The sequence below is a fragment of the Alligator mississippiensis genome, chromosome 4 (assembly GCF_030867095.1).
Source record: "Alligator mississippiensis isolate rAllMis1 chromosome 4, rAllMis1, whole genome shotgun sequence".
NCBI classification, from domain to species: Eukaryota; Metazoa; Chordata; order Crocodylia; family Alligatoridae; genus Alligator; species Alligator mississippiensis.
Window position 1 is genome coordinate 243,494,810 of NC_081827.1, and position 20,376 is coordinate 243,515,185.

The 20,376-nt window shown below is 45.9% G+C and overlaps 1 protein-coding gene across 1 annotated transcript in view; it reads left to right on the forward strand.

The window, feature by feature from the left end:
* Nucleotides 1-20,376, forward strand: part of ESYT3 (extended synaptotagmin 3) — a 57,687-nt gene that overhangs the window by 26,931 nt on the left and 10,380 nt on the right. The window contains exons 7-17 of the mRNA XM_059727443.1: nt 992-1,047; nt 5,449-5,569; nt 7,432-7,605; nt 8,540-8,622; nt 9,005-9,053; nt 10,059-10,148; nt 12,307-12,369; nt 12,461-12,529; nt 15,812-15,880; nt 16,952-17,038; nt 18,527-18,676. Of these exons, the coding sequence (XP_059583426.1) occupies nt 992-1,047; nt 5,449-5,569; nt 7,432-7,605; nt 8,540-8,622; nt 9,005-9,053; nt 10,059-10,148; nt 12,307-12,369; nt 12,461-12,529; nt 15,812-15,880; nt 16,952-17,038; nt 18,527-18,676 (1,011 nt within the window). The remainder of the gene's footprint in view (nt 1-991; nt 1,048-5,448; nt 5,570-7,431; nt 7,606-8,539; nt 8,623-9,004; nt 9,054-10,058; nt 10,149-12,306; nt 12,370-12,460; nt 12,530-15,811; nt 15,881-16,951; nt 17,039-18,526; nt 18,677-20,376) is intronic.

The window sequence follows — 20,376 nt, forward strand, 5'->3', positions numbered from 1 at the left end:
GTGCAGTTGAGGCAGACGTACCCTTTTGCTTTCTCAGCAAACCCAACTGCTTTGGGCTCATTTGAGATTGAATGAGTATTTGATAAACCCCAACCCTTCGGGGGTTTACTGTAAAATCTGTTTTCTCCTTACGTTGTTCAACAAGGGTCACAGCACTGAACAATTGCTCCTGCTTGTGTGGATGGAGTGCTTGGGTTGCATACGATGCACCCAAGGCCTTGCCTTCTGCAAACACTCATATGTGACATGTCCACGTCCAAAGATGTTCTGCACACCCCTATTCAGGTTGAGCTACCTGACCAGGCCCGGCAGAAGAATTGCTCTTAGTGGGAGCTGCCCTATGGGAAGGGTGAAGAGTGAGGAAGAATCCTCTAGCAAAGGAAGGGAGGGAATTCATTGCCATGCTACAGGCTAGACCAGGGCACATGCCTGAAACCTGACTCCTTGCAATCCCCATTTAATGTGTAGGTGGGATCAGTAATGGTGGGTTGGGTGTGGTATAATGGATCTACCCTCATGCATAAGGCATGACTGGATACCTCACCAGGATCTTACCCTTTGTGAGAAGCTGGTACTCCTCTGGAGCGATGCACCCACAAAATCCTTATTCAATATATGCCAAGGATACTTAAGATGCAACTAAAATAGACTCTATGAATATTGGCTGATGTAAGATTTTTGCTCAGTTGAATCACTGACTTGTTAAGGCTTTCTCTCTCTCTCTTTTTTTATTCTTTAAATGCCTCTTCATGTGCCCTAAAGAGGTTTGTATCATTACGTGACAAAACAAACCCCTTTACTGCTTGGAGAGGTAGAAATGTCTCACGTACATCACACAGAACTATAAAGTAGTGGAATAGATATGGAAAAGTTGTGACTTTGCAACAACTGCCCTCCTTAGATCCTTCCTTGGGTCAGCACGTTATTTATTTCGCAGTTGCATTATAATTCAATTTACTATGTCTTTCCTTCTCTTGATTGCTACCTGTAGTATTTGGAAATCAACTGGGCAGGACTTACCAACCTCTTAGATGCACCAGGAATTAGGTAAGTGTCCCTTTCTCTCTTGCTTCAGAAGGGTTCAGTATTTTTATGCATCTTTTTTTCTCAAGCACTTGGGCCAAAGGATTTTCAAGATCTGTTTGCTCTTAGGGTTTTCATAGGGCTGCTCCTAACAATAGTATGTGAACACAGAGCCTGCAACATCTGAACTCAGCACCCTGTTGCTGTTGTCAAAAACTGTTCTTAAACCCTTTCTTCACATGTGCAACTTTGCCTGGAAATGCAAGTATAGTCCAGTATCCAGGTGCAGCTTGCAGAGCAACACCTGGGCTATTGGAAGGCTGATTGTTAAAAACCTGGGCATCCTTTTCTGCGCCTGCAAAACTGCTTGTGTACTGGATAATTATAGTGGCTGACAACCAGAGCTAAGGAATTTACATGCTGTATTTTTATGTGGAGGTAACCAAATAAATAGCCAACGTTGTGTTCTACTGTCCTATCAATGATTGAGGAAACTGGAATAAAATCAAAGCCATCAGAAATTCCCCTCCCTCTCCTGATAGCCGATTCTCTTATTCCTTGTATTCCCAAGGGAACTGCACCCAAAGCACTCAGTCTACCCCAGGTGATTGCATTGCTTTTGTATATTGAATTTGTTCAGTGAATATTCAGATACCTCCACTTTGGCTCCACTGCTCAAAATTTGCGAGCGTTTCCCCTAGGACCAAAGATGCAATCCCTGTAGCTTGTTTTCTTCCGTTTTAAATCATTACCAGGGAACTAGAGAGAAATGAAGACTTCATTTGGTTGGCTGCAAAGTGCTAGTTGCCGAAGTTTTGACTTCTCCCTGTCTCCCCTTTAGTCATGTAAACATAGAAATACTCATTTGTTCATAGATGCTGAAAATAAAAGCCATATGAACTAACATACCTGGGAGTGAAGTATGCTGAAATACAGACTGAACCAGCTTTCTTGCTTTAAATGAATCTGATCTATTGGGAAGACTTAATAAATACAAAATACCTTCTAGTTGCAGTCTTTAGTCACTTTTAGCTGGACTTGGCATGCCACTAGAATTTAGTAGGGGTGCACCAATAGAGATTGTCTTGGCCAATACCAATAGCCGATTATTCACCAGGCCTATCAGCTGATACTGGCCCAGTAACTGATTTACAGGAGCACAGCCAGGCAGCGTGGAGAGCAGCACCCTGCAGGTAAGTCTGTGCAAGGAAAGGGGCATGGGGGGGAGGGCAGATCAAGGCCTCCATGGTGAGGGAGGGAGTGGGGCAGGGCCTGGGGCTGCGGGCGCTTCCCAGTCAGGGCAGTGAATGGGACCCTGGGGCAGGGAGTAAGACGGAGCCGCGGGCGGCTCGTCCAGAGATCAGCGTCCCATCGCTTAAAAACGGCGGCAGGGGCACTTGAACTAAAGCTTGTCAAATGAGCTTTAGTTCAAGCACTGCTGCCACCATTTTTAAGCACAGAGACACTTTTAGGAGCAAAGCCGGGTGGGGCAAGGGCAGAGACTGCCCACTGTTGGCTTGGGGCTCTCTGCTCTGCTGCCTTTGCCCCGAGAACTGTGCTCCGGCTGTGCGTCCCCTGCCCACCTGGCAGCAGGAAGCACAACTCGCTGCTGCCAGATGGGCAGAGGACGTGGTGCAGCCAGCGCATGGCTCCTGGGGCAAAGGCAGCAGGGCAGAGAGCCCCGAGGCCACAGCGAGCAGTCTGCCTCCACCCCACACACAAATCTGGTGGGGGACATGCCTACCATGCCTTCCCCAGGAGTGCGTGCAGCAATGGGGAGCCACCCCTCCTCACCACCTCTCCTGCGCTCCCTGGACAAGCCACCCACAGCTTTGTCCAGCTCCCCAGCCATGTGGTCCCATTCACTGCCCTGACTGGGCAGTGTCCCCAGCCCCTGGTCCACTCCCTCCCTCACCATGGGGTCCTCCATACCCCTTCCCCTCCACAGACTTACCGCTGCTCTCCATGCTGCCCAGCTGCATTCCTAGCCATGTGTGTGCTGTGGCTGTGTGCATGCACCCAGCATCTGGGGGCCCCAGTCAGAAGGCATATTGTATTTATTGGTACGTTATTGGCTATACCAGCCGAAAAAAGCTGATAGCCAATAATGTTGATTTTCCTTTTATTGGTGCACTGCTAGAATTCACATGATGTAGTCTTTGTGCAACCTTTAATTGATCCAGATTTTGGTAGGGAAATCACAAGCTTTTTTTTAAGAAAAGAGTCTGGAGATCTTTCTTTTGCATTTGTAGGAAAGCATTGCTTTTCCATAGTGTACTCTGAAAAAGCTGAATCTTTAAACTATGACGGGTCACAGCACAGTTATAAACTGAATGGCACTTCTATTGTTAGCATTGGGCAGAAGTTCCAGACATTTGTGTTTTATTTTTTGCCTTTAAAGGTATCCTGGCCCCTGCTTAGAGTCTTGTTAACACCTCTTTTACCTTGAAGGTACCATTGATAGATGAGCACTAACTGTCTGAGTATTTTTATGCTTCTGGCTCTGGGTGTAGGTCAGATACCAACTCTGCGGACTCTGTGACCACAGCAATGAGGTTAAAACTGAAAAATCCCAAAGTGCACTAATGTATTTTTAAAAGATTCTGAGATTTAAGACTAGAAGGGACCATCAGTTCAAGTAGCCTGACCTTGCATATATCACTGGCCACTACACTTCACCCAGTTACCTGTACTAAGTCTAATCATGTGTGCTTGCCTAAAGAATTTGTTCCAGAAAGGCACTGAGTCTAGATTTGAAGGTATTGATGGAGAATCCACCCCTTCCCTGTAGTAGTTTGTTCCAATGGCTAATCAACCCTCACTGTTAAAAATTTGCACTTTGTTTCTAATTTGAAAGTGCCTGGCTTCAGCTTTCTATTTATAATCAGGTTGCCCAGTTGCTCTTAAATCTGACTTTGGATAGGGCAGTGCTTGAGTTGCCAAGTGCTGCCCTAAGATTATAGATAAGGTAGACTGGGTGGAGGAGGGGAGGAAAAGCTCTCGCTATCACCGCGTACGCAACACTCATGTTGTGCCTGTGTGGAGGGCTTTATGACTGTTGATCCTTGTGAGCCTGGGGATCAAATTCTGCAGAGATGTGTGCGCAGAAACCATTACATAGTCCTTACTAAAATCACTCAGGACTATGTGCATGGGGCCAAGGGAAGAAATGACCCTTTGTGCTGATGTGAAGCTGGATCACCTGTTTCATTTTAGGTTCTAGTCCTCCAAATAAAATACCCCAAAGGGTAAGTTTGTCCTGGAGACATTGTGCCCATAGAGGTGCCCTGTCCATGCTCTCTCACTTCGCTCTGCGGTGTATTTCTAAGGAAGTGCAGAAGACATCTAAGACTTAAACCTCTTATTCTGAAGCATTCCTGCCTCCACTTCATTCAGCGCCCTACACTCTTGCATCTTCTTCTGGCTTCTAAGGCCAAATCCAACCAGAATTTGTAACTTCAAGACTTGTGCACATGTACTTGAGTGCCCATTTCTGCAGTGGCGTATGAAAATGTCCCCTCAGCATCAGTGGTGACATGTAGGGAGTGCACAGGGGTGGATGTGCACCCCCTGAGAGCACTGGTGCACAGCCTGACTGGCCGCACTCCCCAGTTAGGCAATGGGTGGCAGAGGACAGGTGGGAGTGCTGGTGCCCCCCCTGCGAGTGCTGGTCAGGGAGTGGCAGCACCGTGGCTGCTTCCCAGTTGATGACTTTTGCGGGAGGACCCTCCCCCCCCCCACCCCCCGGTTGCTGACTGGTCTTGGGGGGGCACATGCCCCCCCAAGTAAGGTGGCACCAGTTGCCCATGCTCAGCATCTCGGCCAGCTCTTCATTACGTGCAGATTTCAATTTTTTACACCTGCGTTCACACAGTTACATGAGCAAGATCACATCCTCTGAAATCTTGGTCCTGAAACACTCAATGGAGGAAAAGAAATCTAATCCAGGATGTGGGGAGGGGAATCTAGATTACATTGTTAGCAACTTTCTTTTGTTGCAAGTCAGTGGTGCTCAACTTTTAGTGCCACAGGCCAGCCAAGTGATACAGGGTCAGTCCACAGGTCGGAATGGACCCTGTGCACCAGGATCAGGCCTGTGCTTCCAGATCAGGGCCCTGCATCACCTCCCATGCTCCCATACTGCAGGATCGGACCCTGCACTGCCTCCTGCAGGCCTGGGTGTGCCCAGATCAGGTCCCTGGCCACCTCCGTGCACCCATCTAGCATGCTGTCTGACCTCTGGGACTCCCCAAGGGTCCAGAAATTCGGCAGCAGGGGTGCTCCTACCACTCACACTGCCCAATCTTTGGAGCCGTGGGGACCCCATAGGCTGGCATGGCTCCAGATCTGGCCTGCAGGCTGGGGGTCGAATACCCCTGTTTTAAGGGGAAATGGTAACTCATTTCTTTTAATGTTTCCTTTCAGTTTCATGTCTGAGACAATAATCCAGGACCTCATTGCAGCCCGCCTGGTGCTTCCAAACAGAATCACAGTTCCCCTGCACAATAACATCGATGTGTCCTGCCTGCAATTCCCTGTCCCATGTGTGAGTGTCCTGCATGACATATGGGACCAGAGTCAGTTTAACATGGTGTTCCCTGCGGTGGGGGGTAGTAGGCTATGTGCATTAGTCTCTGACCCATGATTAATGCCACCAGTTAAACGAGTTGCTGGCTTCGGTCAGAACCGCAGTGAGTATTCTGCCTAACAGCGCTACTTTGGGTATGACACTAGGCTCAGGAGTGCAGTAGTGTGACAGATTGTCCCAGCTATAAAAACCTGCACAGAATCCATTTGTACCAAGCCTCATGCCCCAGAGATCTCTCCCACATGCACATTTTGTTAGAGCTAACAATATTTGAGCAAGAATGCAGAGGGGAAACCCAGGGGAATGCCAATAAAAATAAAATAAAATACTAGGTGTTGGACTTTTTTTTTAACTCCTACTGCAGCAGCAGGGCATAGGTTTTAGATTTGACTCCTTTGAGTATTCTAGTGCATACATCTCTGTATTGTATAGATAGTTTTAATCTGTGCCCCTCGCATGTTGTATTTTTTTGACAATTTTTGGCATAGTTAGATTTAGTCTTTTCATATAGCATCCCCGTTATATGGCAGTATTCTTTGCTTATAAAAAGAGGTGTTGAACAGCTGTTCCTTTTTGGGTTTTGGATATCCTCTTTACATTGTCATGTCTTAAACAGAGACCTTGCCAAATGAAATATTTAGATTAAGTTAGGAACATGATTACTCTCCAGGTTGTCCTTGATTTGGACCTTAATCCAGAATTCTCAAAGCATTTGGATTTAATAATGCTTTTGAGAAAGCATGAATAGGAGTGAGGTTTGAGAATTGCAGAGATCTTTTCACCATGTAAGGTATTTTACCAAAAATCCTTCTGATGTATCTTTTTGAACTTACAAACAATAAATACATTAGATATAGGGTGAGGAATAACTCAGTGAATGGCAGAAGGGTGGAAGTTCTCCAATGCTGCCAGTTGCTAAAAGAGGAAATACTGTATTGTATTACTGGACTTAACAAAAAAAGTTATTTTCCATTGTCAAAATGTAAGCTCAAGCAAATGTAAATGAATGATTTTGTCCTTGAGATAGGATTTTATCATTTCAGTCAGTGCCAGCTCTTAAGAGCTGTAGTATCTTGGTCCAATTCCACTTTGGGATTGCTACCCCAGATGATATCTGCTCACCGTTAGAAGCACAGGCAGGGAAGTAAAACATCTTTGAGAAAGTCCAAGAACATGAAGCATGACACAAGGACAATTTAAAATAGGCTGAAGATGGCAGCTTGATCGACTGCAAACATTTTCTTTCAAATGCAAGAACTTTCCTAAATGATTGGCCACTTTGGCAATTATTTATTACATGCTGTCAAGTCACATTTACCCTATAAATGCAACGATAGCCCATGTCTGGCAACATTGCTGTTCTCCACCATAAATTTAATCACCAAATGCAAGTTGAATGACCATCATTACATCAACTAATCAGAAGTATCCTGTCTAACCAATGGTGGGTGATCCTGCCGCTGAGGAATATTTACTCAGAGTTTGAGCCTTCTTAATTCCCCATGAAGTCAATGGGAATTGAAGAGCTCAGACCCTTAATAATAGCATCAGGTGTGACTGGAGGCATTTTCCTGCCCCCCTATAACCACTTGTGTCTCTGGATAAGGTGACTTTTTCCAAGTCAAGGATGGGAAGCATGTTTAGTAGGTCACGTGTTCCAACTCAATCACAGAAAATGGACTACATCAAAATACCATTCAGACGGATCCTTCTGGTCATTGGAATCAATGTTAGAAATGGCTTGCTTCAGAGGCAGTGTGTTGTACTTATCAAGGGGGTTGTGATTTCATGGCTGATTAGCAATGCCTTGTTTCGTTCAGGGAGTGGTGAGAGTGTATTTGCTAGAAGCCGAAAACCTTGTCCAAAAAGACAGCTTCCTTGGTGCCATTAGAGGGAAGTCAGACCCTTACGCGATTCTTCGTGTTGGCGTGGTGCAGTTCCGGAGCAGGACCATTTCCCGAGACCTTAATCCCATCTGGAATGAAGTCTACGAGGTACTGAATCCTGTGGTCTTCTGAACTAGATGAAGCTAAAGGTTATGCATGCCTTATACACGGGGGTCATTGATGCGGGCAATTGTCCTCGGCCCTTCCCCAGCCTAATCGCTTTGGAGCAGATAGACTGTTTGCTACTTTGTTAACAGATCGCATGTTGAACCAAAGAAGCCCTTAATCAAATGAGCTCCAATTTACACAGTAAACTTTACCTTGGTCCCTGAATTGACATGCCAGTTCTCAAGCAGATCTGATGAGGTACACTGCCCACGGCTAATTAAAATCTTGCTTAATAGAATCAACCACTTTAGTAGCGTAAGAAGCTGCAACCACGTGCTGTGGTTACAAGCTTTTTTCCTGACAGTAGCATCAAGTCTGCATGCACGTGTGTATGTTTTTGCTGGATAGGCAGGTTGCTATGCCAGAGCCGGCGATGACCAAGCATGTATTATCATGACATCCACGTGGACTTTTTTACTTTGCTCCCACCGACTAGAATTGCCGGTTGTTAGAATTGAAAACATGCTACCTGATGGGATTTTAGTGAGTGGATTTGAGAGGAGACCCAAATTCAATTGTATATATAAACTGTGCTGCAAAAATAGTTGCCCCTTAATAGCTGATGGAAGGCTTGGTGGGGGGGCTGTTGGCTGGCTAGTGTTATGACCCTGACTAGTTGGAGGCTCCTGGTCACATCTTTTAACTACAACTTAAGCTACCATCTCATAAAGATGTCATATTTCTGCTGAAATGTATTAGCATCTAACGAACTGTCCTTATCAACGGGAGCCATTTTGGACTGCAGCTTGCCACTTGTCTGCACTTTCACAACGCGCTTGAGAAACACTGCGTCCTTGTGGTTGTTTCAAATGGAGCACTTGCATATGTTTATATATTTTTAATCTAAAACTAGTTTGCTTTGTTTTTTCTGCAGTTCGTTGTCCATGAATTGCCTGGTCAGGACTTAGAAGTAGACTTGTATGATGAAGATCCAGATAAAGATGACTTTCTGGGCAGGTGATCAACGTAATTTCAGTAGGATGTGATGTGTTGTGTGTTTTCAGTTGTCCAGTTTCCTGTAGAGTTGAGGCTAGAGGCAGCTCAGAGCTGTTTGCTCAGTGAAATATGTAGAGTTTTTCTTAAAAATGTAATTTCTTCCCTTAAAGTAATTTTTAGGATTAGAAGTAACAACTGGAGCCTTTCTCTTATGGATGTTCAGATCTATTGGGGTAAAGTCCTCCCAGTTGGATGCTGTCTACTTTGTGAAATGAATTTGATGCTCTTGGTACCCTAACAAGGAGTTATCCCAGTAACAAATCTGTAATGGAGTCCATCTCTTTGCTCACTCATCGTGAATATGCTGTTCACTTAAACATGCCTTTCATGTCTTGTCTTCCAGCCTGCTTATCAACCTCGGGGACGTAATGAATGACAAACTCGTTGATGAGGTAAAAAAACAAACCCAACCCTCTTATTGCAGCTTGTTCAAGGCCAGTGCTGTAAACATAATGATGCCATGAACTACTCTGGTCTTCTCTTTTCTGCCGATGTGCTGCTTGTTGGTTATTTTACTAACTTTTATTTTTACAAGCATGTATTCAGCTCTGGCTTTGCTCGTAAAGAGGGAGCTACTGAATTTGCAATTGTGTGATTTTCACGGAAAATGCAAAATCAGGCAGGCCCTGCAAAAAACAGCGGGCTTACTGCAAAAAACCCCCAAAACAATTTACCAGCAAGGCAGGAAGCCACTTGGCCCAAAACCGTGGCTGAATTACCGCAATTAAGCTTGGGGAAGCCATTAATCCATGCATTATTAAGCATGGATTAATGACTTCCTCAGGCTTAATCAGGGTAATTAAGCTGCAGCTTGGGGCCATCTGGTAATCTGCGGGAAGGGGCGGGACTGCTGGAGCCTTTGGCCAATCAGAGGTATGAAGGGTCCTGCCGTGCTCAGCCCACAAACGTGGCAGCCGGCCTGGGATCTGCCCACGAAATCAGCCAGCCGCCTCCTGGAGTTCAGTAGACACTTACTCATAAAGCTTGAAAAGCTGCGTCTTGGCCACGGTGCTCTTTTGCAGTTGTGTTGTACGTACACGGTGTCCCGGATGTTTGTGCATGTGTCTAGATAAATCTTGTTAAAAGCATTTGGGTTTCTGAAGGAATGAATGCTATTGTAAGAATATGGAGCTAGCCCAGTATCCAGTGCTTGCTGTTCGTTGCAGATAGCATTCAGTGTTCTCCGTATTAAGACGTTTTGCATGCTGTCTCTATGTTTCACCTTTCTTTCCGGATAGATTCTAGCAGAAAAATCTCTGCATAAAAATAACTCCAGCTCAGGAGCTCAAAGTACAATTTCCGTTGGCGCTCACGCATCGTTCACAGAAGGATTGCGACATACACATATATGCTTTACTACATGGTGTCAGATTATTCTTCTATTCTCTTTAATTTAGTGGTTTCCCTTAAGTAAGACAGCAAGCGGACACTTGCACTTGAAGCTCGAGTGGCTTTCATTAGTGACTGACCGAGAAAAGCTGCGCGAGGTGAGTTTTATTTGTTTCTGATGCTCTTAGTTACTTGGCAAAAGAGCCTGTGAGACCATGAGCCAAAAGTAAATACCTCGGCTCTTATCATTGTTTGACAAGGCTTCCACGTGAAATTTCCCCGAGACTAAGCCTGCTTTGCATCCAAGTCGCAATTATTCTCAGATAAGCCAAAGAAATTAAAATCTGGCAGTGTTTGACAGCTGCGATCTCTCTGAACACGTCGCATAAATTGACCTCCTGTAGTGATACTAGATTTGGGCCGCGGCTGTAAATCGTGATACTCTTTCAATGAGCGAGCTTGAATCACTCTCGCCTGTGTTACGTCATTTCCTTCTGCCACAATTCAGTGGAATTTAGACATGTTTCAGTGCTTTCATTGCAGTCAGGGGCAGGGCAAGTCAGTGTAATGCATATCTGGGCTTTCTGTTTTGTGAAACGGCAGGGGACTAATGCCGGTGTGTACAATTAAGAATATATTTCAGTCCCACGCTCAATCAGGGGCTCCAGCAAAGGATTCTAAGGTGATTGCTTGAACAACTACGCTGTGGGTTAGTTAGAGTCGTACACTGGAATAGAATTATTTTTAGAGGAAGTAGAGTCATTTTGAACTTTGCAACTTCATGTTTAAGGTTCAAATAGTATTACAATTACAATGTAAGGTCTGGTACCCATCTTAAAAATTGCACCAGCTCTAATTGGATTAATTAGATCAGATCATGTTCTCATCAATCTGTACATGTTGTGCCCCATGTATTTAAAGATGAAATCGGAAAGTCTGACAATGAGAGAACTCCTTGGACACTGTGAATTGCATATCAATAGATGTGCAATAGAGAACAGAGCCTTTCACCTGTGGGACCTCGGGCCATGAAAAGTCCTTGCAGTAATCCAAACCTCAAGATATCCTGGCAGTGAATGAGTGATACAAGCCACTCCAGTTGTACTTGGCTGCTGACATCCAATTTCTCTTTAGTCCCTGGTTTCATCAGTCAACAGTTGTCTGACCAGAATTGCACTTGCTGTAGTATGTATTTAATGATGATATTTGTGTGCCTAAACCAGTGATTCTCAACCACAGTGCCTTGAGGTCCTGTAAGGGGTGTCGCAGGATACCACACTGTTAGCTCGATTAAATGTACATATGCAATTCACACATGAACCCAATGATTTCTAATAAAAAATCTATAGTTTAAAAAAAAAAAAAGGTTTCTGACCTGTAGTGGTCTCTTTGGGTTCTTTGTAATAGAAAAAAATGCTCTATTATTTTTCTGTCGTCAAAAAAAACTACAGAAAACTAAGAGCAGACATTTTTGAGGGGTGACTTGAGTCTAAAAAGTTTGAGAACCACTGGTCCTGACTTACCGCTCTCCACCAGCTTTTCAATCATTGTAGAGCAGTTAAGGTATAGATCGGGGTGGGCAAAATGTGGCCCGCGGGCCAAATGCGACCCACCAGGCCATTCTATCTGGCCCGTGGGGCCCCTAAAAAATTTAGAAAATTAACATTTATCTGCCCCTGGCTGCCTGTCATGTGGCCCTCGATGGCTTGCCAAAACTCAGTAAGCAGCCCTCTGCTCGAAATAATTGCCCGCCCCGGTATAGATGGATATTGCTATTATATTGATATCAAAGGGTACTGATGCAAGCTCTTATGGTGCAGCTGTTACATCTGCATGATATAGTATTGATACAGTCATAGCAAAACCAATTCAACTTTGCCCTTGGGTTAACTTTTGGGTGATTGAAATCAGGGGTTGGCAACCTATGGGCTGTAGGTCAGATCTGGCCTGTGGATGAGGGGGCTTTGGCTGTCTGCTTTCTCCCTCTGCTGCTGCAGGGGATGAGTGTCAGGTGCAAGCACTCACCTCTGACCCAGGGTGGGTCCTTCCACCTGCAGCTGGAAAAGGTTGCCTACCCCTGATTTAAATGGCTGGTATTGTTAGGTCTGCATGATCCCATAGCAGTCGCATCATAACAGCTGATGCACAGTCTTGAGTAACGGCTCCCTCTCCCAAATATGTATTTGTCCCTGCCTTAGTTTTAGGAACAGATGGATAAGTTGTCTGTCATCAGTGTGTCAGTACAAACCACATGCATTTCGGTTCTGCTGTAGTCTGGTCCTCGATTAACGTGTGTGTTTTTACTGACCGTTACAGGATAAGAATGGTCTCGCCACAGCAATATTAATAGTGTATTTGGACAGTGCTTGCAATCTTCCAGTAAGTAGAGAAGTAATGAGCAGCCTTTACTTTTAACTTTAAAAAAAAAATTCCGGCACTAACCATTGAAAAATGTGTTTTACTGATACAGAAAAACCAGTTTGAATATTCAAATGGTGAATATGGTGCAAAGAAGTTCAAAGGCAACAAGTACCTCAAGGTAAATGCAATGCATACTGTATTTTCCCAGTGCTTTCAACATCACATGCTGGGCTGCACAGTATTTTAACAGTTTGGGCTTCTTTCTGTGAAGGGGAAATACGTTGACTGTGATAGGAATTGAGGTCCAAATAACTGTTGTTCTGAACCAGTCATCCTGGTACGACACTAGCATCTGCAGGGATGGACCAGCCTGCTGGTTTTTCTGGTTTTCATTTTGAAATTTATGCCAGGTCTGAGAGGGACAAAAATAAAATGCTCATTTTTAATCATTATTTTTTTAACCAAGAAAGGGAAGCCAGGCATCAGGCTAATTCGTGGCACTCATCTCCAGTGCTCAGTCCTTTCATGTCAGTCTTTCCAGGCCTCTGTTATTCCAAAATGGCAGCTGGCCAGCGGAGGGACATTATCCCCTTACTCAGATCTTACCGCTGGCCTCCTGCTCAATTTAGGACCGAGCTTAACCCGGGGACGTTTCCACACTATCCTGGCACACTTGCCTCATCTTGCTTTGCTCTAGCTGATTCCCTGTGCTCCTCAAGCGCTGTGCAGCTCTCTCTTGCAATGCAGACGTTGCATATGGAAAGCACTTGGCTTTCCTTGAGCTCAGACAAACCATGCAGCTATCAAGCAGAGTGAACTCCTCCTGCCTTCCCCTATTGAGCAGTTAATCTCAGAAATGCTGAATTGCGCAATTGGGATAAAGTTTTCTGCACTCCTATTTGTGCTGGGTTTGGTCCTACTTAATTTCAGGCTTCTGCTTGCATATTTCTTTTTTTCGTCGGGTGGGTACTGAAGACTTACCTTCCTTTTTCCAGAGCTCTTTTTTTTTTTTTATCCTTCTGCTTTTTTTCCACTCCCCAGGGAGCTTTGGTCTATGCTTCATTTCCTTTGCTATGACAGGTAGGCAGAGGGAGCGTCGCAAAGCTTTCCTCTCCTTGACCATACAGCATCCTACGGTGGTCTCTCTGTATCGGGATTAGGCTCCGATGTGAGGAATACACTGTGTTTCCTAATTAAAACCATTTTAGGTGGGGAAACAAAGACCCATGGGGTGGCCTGCTTTTTTATCTTAGTTGGAGGCTGCCGTCATGGATTGTGAAGTTTGCTGGAGGCTCAGTGTTATCCCTCCTGGGAAGGAACTATCCTTCACTGAGCAGATACATCTTCCCATGCCATAGGTGCCTGCAGGAAATGCTACCGTCATTCTGGGGAATTCGCATCTGTGATGTCTGAGATTTACTGAGTCCTGGGCAGGTTTCTGAGTGTTGGAAAATCTCTGTTTTGAGATTCATAGATTCATAGATGTTAGGGTCGGAAGGGACCTCAATAGATCATCGAGTCCAACCCCCTGCATAAGCAGGAAAGAGTGCTGGGTCTAGATGACCCCAGCTAGATACTCATCTAACCTCCTCTTGAAGACCCCCAGGGTAGGGGAGAGCACCACCTCCCTTGGGAGCCCGTTCCAGACCTTGGCCACTCGAACTGTGAAGAAGTTCTTCCTAATGTCCAATCTAAATCTGCTCTCTGCTAGCTTGTGGCCATTATTTCTTGTAACCCCCGGGGGCGCCTTGGTGAATAAATACTCACTAATTCCCTTCTGTGCCCCCGTGATGAACTTATAGGCAGCCACAAGGTCGCCTCTCAACGTTCTCTTGCGGAGGCTGAAAAGGTCCAGTTTCTCTAGTCTCTCCTCGTAGGGCTTGGTCTGCAGGCCCTTGACCATACGAGTTGCCCTTCTCTGGACCCTCTCCAGGTTATCCGCATCCTTCTTGAAGTGCGGCGCCCAGAATTGCACGCAGTACTCCAACTGCGGTCTGACCAGCGCCCGATAGAGGGGAAGTATCACCTCCCTGGACCTATTTGTCATGCATCTGCTGATGCACGATAAAGTGCCATTGGCTTTTCTGATGGCTTCGTCACACTGCCGGCTCATGTTCATCTTGGAGTCCCCCTGCTTTTTCCTCGTGTCCCTTCTTTCTTAACCTCCCCTCCCAATCAATAGTGTCATTTATATACACCTATCATTAGGGACCACTGGAATTTGCACCAGAAGTGCACTGTGCGGTGGCTCCTTTAATCTTGAAGTGCCTCCCCCGCCCCCCTTGCTGATTGACGGACAGGCCCCACCACTCATTGCTTTCTCCAGCCGTCAGGAGAAAGCAGCAGGGCTGACGGGGCTCTGCCAATCAGCAGCCGGGGGCGGAGGAAAGGGAGGGGCTTGCAGGGGAAACTACAAGATTAAAGGAGCCACCGCGCAGCATGCTTCCGGTGCAAATTCCAGTGGTCCCTATCTATAATGCACAACGCTATCTTGATTATGAGCCCTTAAGGACAGAAGATCAAAGAAGCAGCATGTTAGCTGGAACCTCTTTGGGTCACTGAAGTTCAGAAAAAAGATGTGAGAATCCAAAACGAAAAGTTACTTAAGAATGGCATAAAAGATACCTTACATCTATGTTCCCGCTAGCACATGGCTTGGCTGCTGTTTTGTTACCGTAACCTTTCTTTACTCCGTATGTCCCACCTCCCTGAGCTCCTGATGAAATGGGATAATATGATTTGGGCCTTTCCTTGTGTTCTGTAAGAACTAGGATTATCTTGTCTGGAGGAGAGAAGACTGGGGGTGGGATAGGATTTGATCAAAGCCTTTAAATACCTGCAGGGCATTTGCAAAAAGAATAGAGATTAGACTCTGTGGATTTAGGGGACAGGACTAGGAGCAATGGTCTCAAGCTGCAGGAGAGGGCATTTAGATTGGAGATTAGGAAGAACTTTTTGGCTATGAGGATGGTCAAGCGCTGGAACGGGCTGCCCAGAGAAAATGTAGACTCTCGATTGCTGAAAGTTTTTAAGAGCAAATTGGACAGACACTTGACTGCAGTGGTTTAGTGGGTGATGGATCCTGCCTTGAGCTGGGATGAAGGGATGACTTCACGAAGTCCCTTCCAGCCCTGCTTTCCTGCGATCCTATCATTACATAGAGGTGTCTTAAAGGGGTGACCTACTAACCAAAAACAGAGTGCTTCATTTTATTTTAAGTATTTAGGGTGAGGTTTTCAAAACCACCTACAGATCTGGAATTCAACCTCCGAATTGCCTCCTTCCCATTGACTGTGAGAATTAGCTTTTTAAGCTCAGATTTGGACAAGTAAAAATAAAGCGAACATCAGTTCACCAGTTAAATGTTGCAAATAAGCAAATGTGGGGGTGGGTTTGTACTGCTGGTTGCATATTGCCAAGAGCTGTCTTTTTCTTCTTTTTGTTGAATGATTGGAAATAGCAGAAAATGGAACGAGAGCCTTCATCTTACACTCAGCTCACTGTGGGGAACAAGACTCAGAAAAGCAAGGTGAGCTGTTTCACCCTTTTGTTTTGTCTTAAAAAAGTCATTTTTAGGTGAGGCACTTCTAAAAATTCAGCAAACAAACAAGTGTCTGCTATTAATATGTTGGAGATGCTTACAAATGCAACGCTGTGGTTTACGGATCATGTGGAAGAAGAGTGTCCCTTTGAAGATGATTTTAGTTTCCCTCTAAATTTAAGCCCAATTTATTGTCGCTGTTGTTTTCTTTTATTTTGCCTCCCCCTCCCCTGGGTCATCACTTGTATAATAGCACCTTTACACCTCAGGATTAATGTGTGCCATGGGCCCAGCAAAGAATTTGTTCTCCCATCACAATACGGTGAGGAGTCAGCAGACTCCCGACTCACTCGCTATTCCACTCCCATCGATCTGGTATCTTCCCTTATTCATCAAAATATTTCCCTCCCCTTTACATCTGAAACCAATTCCTACAAAAACTAATCTTTTCTTCATAATAAAAATCCCACTGTCACTCGGTGTCTCCCTTCTCTTCCCATCAAACATAAAAGTCTGCCTGAAACACAGTCCAGTCTACTTCCTGCCCCATAGGCATTTTTCTTTTTTATCAATTCATTTCTTGCTTCCCGACAAATCAGACCAAATGTTGAATCCCTAAGTTTGTTCACATGAGAGCAGCCTGCCTGCTCTTCCCCCCCATTATTTTGCATGCTTTCCTCCGCCCCCGTTACACTGGAATCCCTGAGCTGCTCTTGGTGGAAAGGCCATTGGGAAACACTGCACTTATTCTCGGTTTCGAAAGGCAGGTAGGAATGCTGCTCGGCCGCAAGCGCAGGATGCTGCAGCTCATGGAAAGCTGTAACCTGCCTGACCTGTCTTAGCATTAACCTGCATAGCAGAACTTGTTTGTGCTGCACCTGGCAGAGACTTTGGCTTTTGTGCAAGTGTCTGACCCGGGCATTGCACAAAAGCCTGCCTGTAAGACGGCTTGCAGCGTGCGTGATCCTGCTGCCTGTGCCCGTGCCGGTGTCTATGTAGAACCTGAAGCTCTGAAGAAAGCTAAAATGCTGCCAGTCCTCTTCTCTTCTCTTCCTACAGACCTGCAGTTTCCGCAAGGATCCTGTCTGGGGCCAGGCTTTCACGTTCTTCGTTCACAGTGCCCACTCCCAGTCCCTGCACGTGGAGGTGAGAGAGGGTGCTTTGCCGCCTCCTGGTCTGGATTTACACGGTTTTATGCAGAGGAAGAACAAGGCAACTGGGTGCCTGGGGCAGCTGCAACACGGGGAAGCAGCAGCGACTCCCGGCTACCACTGTGCCACCAATGCAGTAGTGTGGTTACAGCACCAGCTCCTATTTTTTTCCTGCCCCTTAAACTGGTGACCACGGCTGCTGCCCCAGTTGCCCCACTTGAGTTATGATTTCAGGTGCCAATTTACATCAGGTGCAATTCTGCTTCAAGGCAAAATCACTTCAGTATGAGCATGGAGAGTGCAGGGGGGCCGGGAGGGTTGAGTTTGAGCTGGTGCTGGTGAACTGGTAGTGGAAGTGACTGTCACCAGATGGTGGACCTTGTGCCTCCATACTAGTTGTGCTGGAACCATGCTCAGGAACTCCCCAGCACTTGGCACCTTGTTTTTGTGAAGTGCGGTATGGGTCTGGCACAGAAATCCCTGGCAAGTTGACTGCTGATATTAAAAAATCTGGATCTTCTGCCCTTATCACCCAGTTTCAGTTTCTGACCTTTTCCTCCTCTCCTAACCCATGCTCTCAGAACCCATCCATTCATCCTCCCGCACCCGGCCCACCATGTCCACCTTCCTCACGATACCTTACACACTGCTCGTATACATAACGAATAGACATCCAGGCCTGTTTAGTTGCTGCCCGCTGCACAGTAAAATGAACACGTTACATGTTTGGTCATATTTGAATAGAAGGGATCTCTGGCAGCGATCAGGGCAATACCTAAGCATTTTGCTATGAACATGTATGTTTTGCAGGCCCTTGGGTCAGATGATTCTTCTGATTCAGAGCAGATCCCTATGTCTTCTAGTAAATTATCAATAAAGGAAAACTTGTGTTCAGGCACCGAAGTAGGCATTTACGTTCCTCTAATGCCCTGTTGGGCTGGGGTGTGCTGATGCTCCAAAATCACTTTGGTTTTTTTTTCAGAGCTACAAAGGCAATTCAGGCTGCTTAAGCAGGTTGCTATTAGATGTATAAACATCACCTCTTCCAGAGTAGGGTAGATGCCATCCCAGGTCTGTCCCTTAGGAGGAAGGAGCTCAACCCAGAGCAAGCAAGCAAGGACTCCTTCCAGTGCTGCAGAGAGGTGCAGGCATTCCTCTGTGCAACAATTCTGGCTTTAATAACTGGACTGCAGTTCATGGCTCTTTCCCTGGGGAGATGGGAGCTGAGATTCATGATCTGAACATCCCCTGCAGAAATGTCTGTGCCATTGCTGTTGCAAAGGGTCCCCCCTCACTCAGGTTGGGGTGGGTTTAGCTCCTACGTGCATCATCTGAATAGTCTCGCATGCAACAGCAGGCTCTGTAGAAGATGAACTCGCTTCACATCTTGGTTTCTGTGCAGCAGAGTCTAACTCCAGGCTTTGCTGCATGCCAGTGTGCTGCTGGCCCAGCTCGCCTGCTAACCAAAACCTCTTGCCTCCAGATAAAAGATGATGATCGGGAAAACGCCCTGGGAACCCTCGTTGTGTCAATGTCCCAAGTGCTGAAGGAGCCTGAGATGACTCTTGATCAGAGATTTCAGCTGGATCACTCCAGCCCAGACAGCTTTATTAAGATGAAACTCGTCCTGCGGGTAAGTTGTCCTCTCTTGCATTTCCCCTGCTTCCCCCGCATGTCACTGAAGGAAACTAGTCAAGCCTTACTCCAGTGCCAGCATAGATAGCTGTTTTAAAAATACTTCATCCTGACCAACAAGGCAGTATCGCTGCCAAGAGTTGCAACTTTGATGTGCAGCTCCACGGAAACTGAATCTGTCCTGTAAGGTAATAGCAAACCAAACAGATTGGGTTTCCTAACCGCAGGCAAATTCAAGAACTGGTGTAGAGAAGACAGAACTTGCATGCCATGAATTCTTGCCCTGCCCCACCGAATAAATTGTTGCTGACCATTTTTCAAATGTACAGAGTCCACTGACATGCATTATCATTTACCTGGAAGGCGAGGGTGTAAAATGATGATGTTGTGATCACCACTCCAGAGCCACAACTGAGCTCCGTGTAAGGCTGGCTTCTCCTCTTTGTCCCTTGCGTTCCCAAAAGAAACCAGTTCTCCCAAAATACGGTGGTGGCATTTCATCCTCGTTTAGGGTTTGGAGTTTTTCCTGGGAAGTTTGTTAAAAGTCAGGAGTCCTAAAGCTGCAGATCAGTATCCTTATAAGTGAAGCAAATTACCAAGAAAAGGCCTAAAGTTAGAGCCTTAAAACACATGCTTAAAACCTAAATAAATGATCAACAGCACCATTAAAATTAGGGAAAATTTTAACCACTTATAAAGGCCTGGATTTACATGTGGGAGATTAAGCACCAAATGCACTCCCCCACTGCCACCCCAACTATAGCCAAGGCAATTTTTAAACACTTTGGGTGTGTCTGCATGTCACCCTGTAGCGACGCGCTACATCACCGTACAGCGCTCTACAGCGATGTAGTAATCACGGGGGTCTACATGTGATTGCCAGCTATGTCACCGTAGCGGCGCAGTCCCCCAGTACAGTGCGCTGCTGCGGCGACGTAGCAGCGAAATCTAACTGTGCGCCGTGCGGTAACCACCCATAGTGCACCATGCTGTAGTACTTCCAAAAGGAAGTACTAAAGCACGGTGCTGTAGCAACGTCACCATATTGCAATGTGTAGATGCACCCTCTGTAGCTTTGGCTACAATATAGTAATACTAATATTAGTATTACTGAAGCAACCATAGATGAGCTGGATCTGTATAAAGACATATAACAAGAGATCAGTGCCTGCCCCAGAGTCCTGATTAGAGAAACAAAGGGTAGGAAACAAGAAGCATACCCCTGTTTACAGATGGCGAATGGTATCAGAAGATGATTTACTTCCTTGCATGCACTCGGGGGGTCTGTAATACGAACTGGAAACTGAAATCCAATTTCCTGAGTTCCAGTTCAGAGTCTACACTACAAACCTAGGTGACACCAAGCTGTGGGGAGTAGTAGATACGCTGGTGGGTAGGGCTAGGATTCAGGGTGACCTAGATAAATTAGAGGGTTGGGCCAAAAGAAATTTTATGAGGTTCAATAAGAACAAGTGCAAAGTCCTGCACTTAAGACAGAACAATCCCATGCACCGGGACAGGCTGGGGGTGACTGGCTGGGCACCAGCTCTGCAGTAAAGGACCTGGGGGTGGCAGTGGACAATAAGCTGAATATGAGCCAACAGTGTGCCCTTGTTGCCAAGAAGGCTAACAGCATCCTGGGCTGCATTGGTAGGAGTGTTGCCAGTATGTCAAGGGAAGCGATTATTCCCCTTGATT